The sequence below is a fragment of the Lupinus angustifolius genome, unplaced genomic scaffold, assembly GCF_001865875.1.
Source record: "Lupinus angustifolius cultivar Tanjil unplaced genomic scaffold, LupAngTanjil_v1.0 Scaffold_58_2, whole genome shotgun sequence".
In the NCBI taxonomy this organism is placed as follows: Eukaryota; Viridiplantae; Streptophyta; class Magnoliopsida; order Fabales; family Fabaceae; genus Lupinus; species Lupinus angustifolius.
In genome coordinates, this window is record NW_017722795.1 from 16,107 (window position 1) to 29,290 (window position 13,184).

A 13,184-nucleotide genomic window follows, 5' to 3' on the forward strand; every position below is an offset into this window, starting at 1 on the left:
AGAGACGTCAGAAGATATTGAATATGTTATCCAACTTCAAACTGCAGATAAATACAAATGGAGAATGAAACAAGTCATAGGTTGCTCATTATGAATAGGGAGACTAATGGTATTATTAAGTGTATCAAAAGTCACTTGGGAGAGATTCCATCCACTTTGGTTTACTAACTTCATAAACCATTTCATCAATCATGAATTCATGATGCCACATTTAGGGGTTGGGCTCCTCTAGAGTCCAGTGCTCAACCCAAATTATGACATGTGGTTTCAAAAAAATTTAAACATCCAGATTTTCTTTCATTTTCCTAATTAAATAAATAAATAATATGTAAAAATATATTTTCCACATTCCAATATTAGAAAGTGCAGTATGGAGAAGAGTTCATTTCCACATTTAGATACTCCAAAAATATATAAATATCAATGTCATACTCATACCATAACAAATATAGCCATAGCACACAAACCTATAGGTGCCCCAGCCATACACCACATACCCTTGTGTCCAAAAGTATCCCCTACTTTTTTACTTTTTTAAAAAAAAAAACACTTGAATTCTTCTTAAATACTCTACCAATATATTTTTTAACTTGGTTTTGAATTTTTAATTATTTTAATACCTTTTAAATATTTTTTCAAATATTAATATATTATTATACTGCAAAAGAAACTATGCTATTTTGCTATAATCACAAGTATCACTTTTGAAAAAATCATTTATTTTTACATTTTTCCTGAGAGGATATATACTTTTTTATAATTTTATGTTAAGCTATCCTAAACTGCAATATATCTTGAATATTAAAAAGCTCCCATATCCCAGGAACCAGTAATCCATATCCAATGTTGTACTAAGTAAATGGGCTTTCAAAATCCCACACCAACCTCAAACATTATCATTAGGAAAAAAAGGCAATCACAACTTTGGAGGGAAAAATGCATGGAAGTCATGAATCATATGCCACATCCAAAAAGCAACTGTCATGGACTGTTGGTTGAGGACCATTCCAACTCCTTGACTACAAAATTTTATTTACAGAATCACAATTCACTGGCTAAATAGTTATATAACCTATTAATACTATATGGTTTAAAAATGAAAATAGGATAATTACACCAGCTATAGCACGTATACTATGATCTATGAACAAGTAACAAAAACGTTACTGCTAAATAAGTATATAGAAGCAGTGGAAGAAGCTGAACTGAATTGGGTCTATGAATCTAAGAAATTATAAGAATTCTTATCTCTCTCAATTCGAAAACCCAAAATTTAAATTGATGTCCTTTGCTGAAAAGATAGATAACCATCACATAAAGAGCTTGTCATCAAAACCTGATTGAAGTACCCCTGCAAAATCAAGAAATGTTTGAATCAAGATAATGCAGGCAGATAGCCAGGTTAAAAGCATATTGAAATGAAACAGCAACAATCATCAAGATCTTTCAGGATATGGGGGAACACAATTTCCTGAGATGAATGAGATTTCTCAATAACTGCATTGTGATAAACTAAGAGGAAGAGTACTAGGCAGAGGAAAATATAGCTTATGCACAGCCTGATTATTTTGGGCTCCAAGATCTAATCAAAAGTTAACTACGGCAATATATTGTTAGCAGCCACATTGATAACACTGATAAGAGTATTCTACATATTGCTTTATGAAGACATCAGGTCGACAGCCCCCAGGTCTTTGCACTTTCTAAAATATGTCTTAATTCTCATAAGAAATTTCTATAGTAATGGAATACATGAGGAACAAATTTTGTCTAATTCGTCCATGGTTAACATTATTGAAATGTTTGCAATCTCTGGTTGTACCATCAACATTATTTGAAGAACCAAAAGTGAAATGATTCAAACCTCAATAATGGCCTTCGCTGCTGCTCCAGCTTATCCATACCATCTGGCACGATAGAATCTGAAGCTGACCTGTCTAAACCACTGGACAATGTTTCCGCAAGGATGTCTTTTAGACCCTGCAAATGAAAACAGGATCATTAAGCATGTTGTAAGAAGCAATTCAAATTAACAGAGCACTAGGATATCATAGACTACAACGATAGATAGAATCTTGGACCCTTCACAAATGCATTAGAAGCAAGTATGGCATTGGCGGGTACATCAACCACAATAAAAATGCAAAGGGGAGTGCTTTTCACTACAGAAATAATATCAAACTACAAATTTGCTAGGCTGGACAAATGTAACATGACTGAGATTGAAAATCTGTTGTAATGATAGTTCCATTCCAGACTTAATAAAAAAAACTAATGATAGGAGTGTTAGTTGGTATAGGAGAACATGGAAATAATTTCACGTAGTAATAATAATAACAATAATAATAACTTTTGCTACTACCATTATAAATAAATAAATAAAGTGAAGGAGCAAATAGAAAGAGAAGTAGAAAACAAATCAGAAGGTAGAACACCTTTATATTTGGAGTTCCTGGATATGTCAGCGCATTAGGTGTCTTCCCTGAAAGTTTAAGTTGCTCCTGCTGAATATTTACACATTAACATCAGATAATTATCTAAACAGTAACATGCAAGAGATATCCTTATTAATTAAGCCACCATCAAAATGAGGAAAGATGTCATGCATAAGGTCAGCTCTACAAATAAGCTCTTCCAACCCATCTAGGTTTCTCACTGTCAATTAAAGACCCACTGCAGATAGTGAATGATAGTCCACACCATATATCATTTGCATATTAAACAATTATGTATAATTAGAAGGTGACTGAAACGACTAAAGAGCACAAAAGTACAACTGATAAATATAAGGAACAACTTCCAACCTGTAAAAATTCAGGCATTTTCCGGGTTTTCCCATTTACGAAGTCGATGAGGTATGTCAAACCATGATTTGCATAATCCTGCAAAACCAAATTATTGAATCAGAATTTTCTCAAGGTGTATAATAGAAGTAACCATCTTCATACAAAGATCTGTCATGCATACCCACAATTCTAGCAGAAAAACCCTTAAAAAATTTACAACTAATGACAAGCTTGAGGGATAAATTATATAGATATTTCACATAAAGGAAACAAAAAAAGTCCAACAAATGATTATATATGGTTTTCCAAATTTATACAGGACATGATAAAGTTTACCTGCTTCCAACTCAGAGTAGACAACCTTTCATCCTGAAAAGGCATAATTATACAAAGAATGCATCAAAAAAAGAGAGGCAACAAACCAATATTGAGGAAACATGAATGTAAACATTGTGACAGTGACAACCAAATAGATATTTTCCTTCAAATAAAATCATGCCAAACTCCTAAATATCCTTCATAAATTCTGCACTAGAAGATGACTTTGACAACAATTAACTATCCAATGCATGAAAATGATCATACCAATGTTTCCACTGTTTGTTGCAAGATACCCAAGTCATCATGGAAATTAGTAATAGTACTTCGAACTCCAGAAACCTGTTAACAAGTATGACAATGTTAAACACTGATTTTTTCATTATGTATATAACACATCACATATAATGCAAATGGATATGGCATTGCCAAACTCTAGTTTTAAATTCCATTATCCTGGACTGGAACACAGCTAATTTAAATGTAATCATTCGCATACCTAACAAACTTATGAAATGATAGGCATCAACCAAAATTTTCTATCATAAAAGTTTATATACTGCACCTAGATCAACAATGAAAGATGCAGGAAAACAAATTCAGAAATTTGATTGAAGTAATTAATTCATTGCTCCCGGCTCTAAAGTTAAAAATTCTAGGATTTAAAAATATAAAAGATCGCTTTCATGATTTGAAGATTTTTTATGATTAGGAGGTTTTAAGAGTTTGTAAAAGGGTTATCTGTGAGTTTAAAAAGGATATAAAGCTGAAATTGTAGCAGAGAAACAATAAACGGGAGATTAAGGCGCACAGTAGAAAGAGCAAAGGACGAAGAGCCGAGTAATTATAAAAACCAAGAAAATAGATGGTCTTCTGCACAATGAAAGTAACTATGTTGGATGATCTATTTGCATGTATCTATGTAAAAGTATGTGTGCAAGCATGAACATTGGTATGTATCATAAGACATACTTCATCCTTAATTGACCGTGCCAATTCATTCTGCTTGAGCATTTTGTCATCCAAATTTTGAATTCTCTGTGTCAAATGCTTCTTGGCATCCTGCCATTAAAAGAAATTTAAGGCAATTAAAAGAGGTGTCAAATATGAGTATTACAAAAATTACACATTAACTTCAATGTTAAAACAAGGTTATTTTGATACATGATGATGGCAGGATAAATATCCTTGGACTAAGTGTGGGACATGGAGGCACATGTGAATAAAATGTCTTCACTTTTTTAAAATGGAAATATATCTTCACACCCTTATTAAGGAGAATAGATAAATTGTAGTATTTTAAATGTGAGGTTTAACCATATTCTAGGGTTGTTAAAGTTCATCATCTCATGGGTCTTCCTTTCTACCCGAAAAGTAATTTTAGTAGGAAGCTTATCATGCTTAGTTGGTCAAGCATTCTGATAGGAAAGACCTCTTAATCATCCAAAGTTCCCTAGGATCTATAAGCTATTCCTATTTCTTTTTCTCTTTCTAGTGATAAAAGAGTTCTGCACCAATAGGTCTTGCACTAAATGCTGAAGACTTGGTTTGGAGATTACTGGCTGGCCACTGCTAGCCTAAAAAAATCTGGCCAGAACAGAGGACTTCTCAAGGAGTTGAGTGCTACATACAGTAGAACTAGAACAGCCAATACTTAAAGCAATCCCCTCTCAAAGCTGCTTATTATATGTTAGGATATTATTTTCTCGTTTTTATCCACTAGTGTAAGTGTATGAATTTTAAGCATTATATTTGACTCTTGTACTCCAACTCTACATGAGTTGTGAGTCATCCTGTAATATAAATTATCCCGGAAGTAACCAACCATTTTTGCTAATAGAAAAATCATAAGACAATGTCAAACATCTAGCTAGTGAATCAATGATACATTATATTTATCAAATTTTATGCAATGGGGCATCATCCCCTTCAACTGAAAGGACAACGGCCAATCATGTGTTCAAAACACTGTTGCAAGTATGCATGTGTTTAACTAAATATGAAAATACAAAAAGATATCATGCGGTAAATAGACACCTACAGCAATAACATCTGAGGCATGCTGAAGCTTTTTTGTCAAATCTGCAACAGCATTTTCCATGCTACGTTTAGTCACATACATAAGACTTGAGAATGAAATGCCCTGATATTGGGAAAGAGAGAAAAGAAAAGATAGATTAGTACACTAATAACACATCTAGATCAGAAAATTAAATGAATATAATCAACAACAACCAAGCCTTAATCCCACTAGATGAGATCGGCTACATGGATCGAACGAATCATAATGCTCTATCATAAATCATGTTTATTGACAAAGCATAAATGAATATAACAAATAAAAAGAATTCTGGAAAAGGTGGATATCAATTTGCAACCCTTAAATGATGAAATTTTTTGAAACAAAAACTACTGCAAAAGGAGATACAAAATGTCAGCCATAAACTAACTAAACTAATAAAAGAACACAAGAACTCAAATAGCTGCTACCTTCCACCACATATAACCATAACCCAGAACACCAACGGCAGCCGCTGGAACCACAAGGGATGGTAAATTACCTGCAGAGAAAGGTCAAATGCTTAAAATCAATAAATGAAGCATAAAACATAGCATCTTACACAACAGCTATATTAGACGATAGAATATATTACTTTGTCCAGAACCCCCATTCAGCACTGTGATGGACCTGTTTGTTGCCAACAGACGAACTTCTTGCGCCAAACGACGCACCTAGAGTAAAGTCAAGCAAAAGTTACATGACAAGAAAGTCAATACTTTATTTCAACTCTATTTCGGAAACAATAGATATTCACTCATACTCAAACAGTTTTCTTACCTGAGAAGCAATGGCATCCGCATATTCACTATCACCATCACCATGGTCCCCAGATTTTTCCCAGCTCTTCACCAGCGACTACAACCAAAAGTAATTGTGCGCATTAACTTATTTAGCACATAAACAAATCCTAATATACCCACGAGGCCACCACGAAAAACTAAAGTTCAATAATATTCCGTTTCTAAATCCTAAATATGTTGTCGACAGGAACAGGATAATCATAATTTATCATGACCCAAGACAACACACTGATCATGAAAACAACTAAATTTATAACTACAGAACTCCAAAATTGTGGGAAGCCAAGCCATTCATTCTTAGAATTACAAATAAGAATAACAACAATAATTTTGGTTCAAGTGATGCCATAATAAACTATCATATCATATATTATCCACAAAGCATTGATCTCTAAATATAATCACATCCTATGATTTTTCTTGGCCTCCCTTAACCTCTAGAAATTGGACTAACCTCATCCACAAAAAGTATGCATTGTAACTCTTAGATAACGCATAATCGATACCGATTTAGAAAGGCAATTCTACAATTTTTTTGGTAAGCGGAATTCAAAAAAATAATAATCACATTAACTGATGGAAAGTGGAGGAAGTGGAATTATTAGAAATTAGTACCTGGAGGTCGCCGACCAAATCGGATAATTTACCGTTTTTGACGAGTATAGTGCCGGTGTAACCTAAAACGGAATCAGATCAAAAACATATAACATAGCTAGCTGTTCAAATTGAGCGATGGAGAAGTTTATTACCTGCTCCAGCTATGAGAAAGACCTTAGAGATTCCGATACCGCTTTGCATAGCCATGGCCATGGCGACACGAGTGAGAGTGAGAGTGAGAGAGAGAGGGTGAGGGTTAGAGAGAGAGAGAGTGAGGTTAGAGAGTGAGGGTTAGAGAGAGAGAGAGAGAGTGACATAGGAGTTTGATTGATCTATTAATACTTTTTCACTGGACCCAACCGCCTCCAGAACGACGTCCTTTTTAATCGCAATAAAGAATTTATTTACTTTTGGCCTTAATTCTTAATTTTATCTAAAATAATATATCTGGGATGGGATTAGGGGTGAGCAGTAGCTTAGAAGACTTTCGGCCTTAATTCTTATTTACTTTCTTAATTTCTTTTGTCACATATATGATTAACAATATATATATTTCATATATTAAATTAATAACCCTAATAATAAAGACTTTATATAAATGATATACATTATTTTAATTGGATCAGGTGAATTGAAAGAATGTCTCGGTTGATATTAATGGACAAATTAGCTTCAAGTTTAGGATCGAATCTAGATTAAAAAATAAAATAATTAACATTTATTATCAGGTAAAGAACAAATCTTACTATCCCAACTCAATCCATTCTCACCTATCTCATGGTTTTGTAATAACTAACTATAATAACGAAAATCTTTATTCAATTTCTGATTCTTTTTTACGTGTGTAAGACTCACTTATAATACACAAAAAAGTATATGTATAAATAAATAAAATAATATTTTATCCAATCATTGAATTATATAACTATAAATAATCTTGAGACTTTTAGTTTAGATTATGGACATAAATAACAATGTAATACATTTTTAATAGTTTCATATGCTCAAAATTGTACTATTTTAATTTAAATATTATAAACAAAATTATCAAAGAAAAAACTGAGATCAACGTTTATGTATATGATTTGTATATTAAAAACTTGCCTTATATAGTACTACCATATGCCACTGGTAATTTGGAATTATACATTTGATCAGGATCTATGCATTCCATATGTGACTATTTGATTTATTTTTTTGGGTATATATATATATATATATATATATATATAAATAAATAAAAGTTTGTAGTATCTTATAATATTTTAATTCATCTTAGAAATAATATCTAGAAGATATTTGAATATCAAGAGAATAACATTATTATATTTTAGATTTGTTAGAATATGTGAGAACATTTCTTAAAATTGAAATTATTTTATTTTATAATTTATTTTCATATTTAATTAGGAGTCTAATATTAATATAAATAGGTGTTAATCATTTGTATCAAATAAACATGATATTATCATATTATCATTCATATTACTCTTAATATATTTTATTATTATGAGCATCACTTTTCTCCTTTTACACTTCAACCTTATAATTTCAACAATATATTTTTTATTTTATAAATTCAAATAAATGATGTCAAGATCAATTAAGCTGAAAAGGTGTCACATATCTTTTTTTTGGTATTATCAGGAGTATCTATTTACCTTTTTCGTTAAGGAACTAATTTATTTTGGGTTCGTGGTTGCCCCTCCCAACAAGTGTTGTTCACAAAAATTAAACTCTCGACCTTGGAGCAAAATCTTACACCACTAAACCAACGGCTTGTTAGTAGTATCACATATATAGGAAAACAGAAAAAATGTGTGAAGGAGTATAAAACACAAGCTGTTAAAATGGCAAGAGACATGTTTAAATCTTCTTGATGAAACAAGATGAGAAAAGAGAATGAGAAAGAAAGTTTAAAGAATTGATATTTCTCATTACTGAAAATGAATGAATTGAATTACAAGGCATAAGGGAAACACCTTTTATATACTAACTAGTTAATCGATTAATTAAACTCTTAATCGATTAACGAAAACAATATTACAACTAACAAACTGAAATCAACTAACAACTTTAACATCCCCTCAAGCTGGAATGTGTCAAACATTCCAAGCTTGAAATGTATGTGTTGAACACCACACATACTCTAATACCTCCTCTTGCTGGTGAGCGAATATTCGTCTTCCAGTCTTGAAATCTGAACGTGAAACAGTACTGACGCTTAACCACCATTTGGCAGAAGCAATTTCATTCAACACTTAACCATCGTTTTGACATAAGCAAACCAATCATAACGGATGAAAGAGAGAAATGAGATGGACCTTAATCTTGATCCTTATATGTTGCTTCAATGAGGAAAAATTACACACTAATAGTGTGTATTTAATGAGAGAGAGAGGTAAAAAAACTAGAGTAATCAAGAAAAGAAATAATTGGGAGTAGTTGATGAAGAATAAGAAGAAAAAGATGTGAAGTGACCAAGAATCTCAAGAACTCTAGAAGATCTCAAAGAGGAACTTGCATATTGCTTGATAATATTCATATACCAATATTACCAGTTTGATAAACATAATTGAATGAAACTTTTCTCATCCTTCTTTGCTTGTGAGTGTTGTTACTTGTTACCGAATTGAAAGCAAGAAGATAGTAGAAACTTTTGAGAAGAAGATATGCACTAATATTTTATTACTTTGCAAGAAATGAAATGAACATGCCTCTTTGATTAATTAGTAAACAACACAAAGGTCCATACAAAGCTGTTGGCATGAATTTTCTTGGGAATCTTGAAATGGAAGAAAGCTTGACATAGAAACGACACAATCATTAGGTGCATCAACCAGAGAATCTAGATTATCAAAGAAAATGGTGATGAGACTGTTGTAACTCTGGTAGACACTCTCCATTCTTGCTCTTTGTAGTAAGCTGAGATGGAAGTTCTTCATAGAAACATAAACGCGGAAGCTAACAAAAGATTAATTACGCTCTGATACCATGTTAAAATGGTAGGAGACTATGACAAATCTTTTGAAAATGTCTCCTACCATTTTAACACAAATAATACAATATTTATGCAATGCTAGTATAAAGATTTATAAACAGTCATTATATCATCTACTATTTATTATATCATATATTTATAGTGAATGATATAGTAATAATAATGTATAAAACTCATACACAGACAATAAAGATATACATTTTTTATTGCAAAAGAAAATACTTTGGTATAGCCACTAGGTACAGGATGGCCGGCATAGATATATAACTTGAGGTGTCCCTTACATCCAGGCAATAAAGCAACAAGCAACATGACTTTGTGCATTATGTAATGGTTATGCATACACCGAAGGAAGCATGGTTGATACCATAATTCCCTATATATCAAATATGATTAAATATTAATGGAGCTAATTAAAGTATAGAAACACCAACTAAATCCTACTATTATGTTATAAATAATTGGCATATGACAGTCACTATTAAGTATTCAACTTTTATATATTTTATTTTAATGAATTATAATATTTCTTTTACATTAGTTATATTTTATTTTATAATTTTTTATTAGGTATACTTTATATTATATTTTTGTTTTAATTATAATGTAACGGTCCATGTATATGATCGAAATGAATGACAAATTTTGATCCGGGCTTGATTTGATTGGTACCAGAAGTCTAAGAGGGAGAAAGAAACGTTAGTGTTTTTGGACCATTAATGAGAAATTTGGTCTCATGACAATTAATAATTATGATGTAATTATAGTATGTTTTATACGATTTTATGACCCTTACATGTTTCAGATAATTATTAAATATATCACATTACTTGATATTAGCAAAATGGTTAGTAGATAATAATACAATATTAATCTGGAATAATATAATATACTGCATTTATTTGTAACTACCTAAACTAGTATATGAACATTAGGTATATAGTTTTTTTTAGTAGTAAGACAAAGTAGGAATATAAAAATTACATCTATTCAATTACCTAAATAATTTTTAGATATGTTTTACCTTTATATAGTTGTATAGATATTATGATAGATGGTTTTTATATGCTGGTCACATCTTTTGTCAAATACTTAATAATTTATTTAAGTGTTCAACTTTGTGAGCACAAAGGTTAGGCTTAGGCCTTGTTTTATTTGTTGGATTATATTGGAATCTAGCTATGCGCCCTCTAGCTGTAACATTAATATATGTGGTAGGATAGATGTTTCTGTTTAGGGAACTTGTATCAAAAGGAGTAGAGTAAAAATATATGTGATTGACTATGCTTGAGACGTAAAGAAAAATCCATTGTATTTAAAGACGAAATTTGCTCTCATTATTTGTCATAGGGTTATAACAATTTGTCTCTAGGAATAATTCAAGCATTCAAAGATTATACATTCAACAATTTTTATAATTTATTTTTCAATAAAAACTGAACTATTTAGAAAGAAAGAATTCATTATTCTTATTATCTATTATGGAAGAGAGGAGAAATGAACTTTGTTTATAATAAGTTTCATCAATAAGTGTATCCAACTATGAGTAATGATAGAAACGTGTATATATATTAAGAAAATAAAATATCTCTTTGTATTAGGAGATAAATTATCTTCTTAAATTCATTCATTATTTGACACTGTGTCTTATTTCTCTTTCCTCTATAAGTTTTCATTTTAAAATATATCATAAAAATAAAAAATAAGATACATGTCAAATAATAAGTAGATTTAAGAATATATATTATCTCCTAATATAAGCAAATACTTTATTCTCATATATTAATAGAAAAATATATATCCACTCATCAACTAATACATCTATTTACTTATGAAACCACTTGATATTGGAGAGACTTTTGGGACAAATTCATCCTCATTTGCTTGGGTGTCAATGGATGGAGGTTAACAAACCCAAAGCTCTTGGGAGATTGGGAGTTAGAGAAATATCTCGGTTTAATAATTCTTTGCATTGTAAGTGGAGGTGACATATGATGTATGAGAATGATGTTTTTGGGTTAAGGTTAGGGATGACAATAAAAACCGAACATGTGGGTATCCGCCCGAACCGAACCCGAATTTAACGGGGAAAACCCGATGTGATTGGGTTCGGGTTCGAGTTTTACCCGGGTTTAAATTTTGGGTTTAGGTTTGGGTTTGGTATAGCAAAGACCCTAACCCGCCCCGAAGTAACGTAATTCAATTTAAAATTGAAATTTCTATCATTTGCCAATTGTTTTTAATTTCTAAAATTTTACTTTACATACTATTGGATCTTCAAACATAAAAGAAATGAAATAATACAAGAGAAAATAGAAATGTTAGAGTAAAATTAAACAAAAAGAATATCATATTTTCTTTAATACTATCATTTTCGGGGTTTTTTCGGGTTCGGGTTACCCGAAACCTGACGGGTTCAGGGATGTTATTTATTTTCAACCCCGTTGAGTTTGGGTTCAGGTTTTGAATTTCGGGTTTGGGTATGTGCAAACCTGACCCCGACCCGCCCCGTTGCCATTCCTAGTTAAGGTGATTAACTCAAAATATTGGAATGATGTCTTTGCATATGCCAATGATTTGACTTCTACTTGGTGGAGAGACTTATGTAAAATTGGCTCTTTTTTTGGGAGACAATGGTGGTTGGTTCATTGAGAACATTTGGAGGGAAATAAGGGATGAAACTCAAACTCTTTTCTGTATGGATATTTGGTGGGTCATCAAAGACCGAAAGAACTTTTTCCTAGATTGTTTGCCTTAAATAAAATGGCAAAAGTGGCGGTGTGTGGATGGTGGAATGATGATGTGTGGACATGAAAGATACATTGGCGCTGTCAATTGTTTGATAGAGAGAAAAAATATGGTCAGAAACTTGTGTGATTTGATTCAACATCACTCCTACAAGCATAATATTGTTGACAAGTGGAGATGAGTCTTGATGCATCTGGGAATTATGTGGTAAAATCAGCTTATCTCATTCAAGTTGATCCAATTATTCTCCCTATAGATAACGTTTTACTTAAGTCTTGGATTATTTGTATTCCTTCAAAAATTTGTTGTTTTGTCTCGAAACTTCTTAGACATGGAATTCTTACAAAGGTAGAGCTTTTCAAAAGGTAAGTTATCCTTAGGAGTGAGGAATTGAAGTGTGCTTTTTGCAAGAACCATGACGAGTCAATTGACCATCTTTTTTTATCTTATCAGTTTGCATCCTCTGTTTGGAAAGACCTTTATTTGTGGCTTCAAGTTGATGAGTCAAATCCTACATCAATCATTGAGTCTTTGAACATGTATGTATGATGTTCTTAGTCATAAAACTAAAGGATCTGAGTTGTGGGGATGATGTAGTTGGTTTTCTGTTGTGTGATCTATATTGATTATGAGGAATGATACCATATTCTCATATAAGCTTGTGAGTTTTATACACATAGTGGATTTGATTCAAGTTCGATTTTGGTTTTGGTTTCAATCAAAAATTGCTCAAATTTCTTTACTTTTTGCTTGTAATGATCCAATAGTTTGTATTTTTATTTCATCAAAAAATAACAAATTATGATATTTCTCTTATATTAGGTTAGCACCCCTTGTGCTTATTAAATACAATTTCTCTTATAAAAAACAAT

General features: G+C 31.6%; 1 protein-coding gene across 3 annotated transcripts; it reads right to left on the reverse strand.

Moving 5' to 3' along the window:
* Window positions 1-932: 932 nt before the first annotated feature.
* On the reverse strand, window positions 933-6,869 carry LOC109339107. 3 transcript variants are annotated; one of them, XM_019576482.1, is made up of 13 exons: window positions 6,716-6,869; window positions 6,582-6,643; window positions 5,944-6,021; window positions 5,759-5,837; window positions 5,595-5,665; window positions 5,146-5,247; window positions 4,077-4,166; window positions 3,372-3,446; window positions 3,123-3,155; window positions 2,805-2,882; window positions 2,436-2,501; window positions 1,865-1,980; window positions 933-1,351 (listed from the first exon to the last, which is right to left on the reverse strand). In XM_019576482.1, exons 1-13 carry the CDS (start codon window positions 6,774-6,776, stop codon window positions 1,330-1,332), a joined length of 933 nt encoding a protein of 310 aa, XP_019432027.1. In that variant the 5' UTR covers window positions 6,777-6,869; the 3' UTR covers window positions 933-1,329. The 3 variants fall into 3 exon arrangements, with proteins under 3 accessions (XP_019432027.1, XP_019432026.1, XP_019432028.1); XM_019576481.1 differs by having other exon boundaries at window positions 2,436-2,504; XM_019576483.1 differs by lacking the exon at window positions 2,436-2,501 and having other exon boundaries at window positions 935-1,351; window positions 1,865-1,893; window positions 6,716-6,866.
* Between the last annotated feature and the right edge of the window lie 6,315 nt (window positions 6,870-13,184).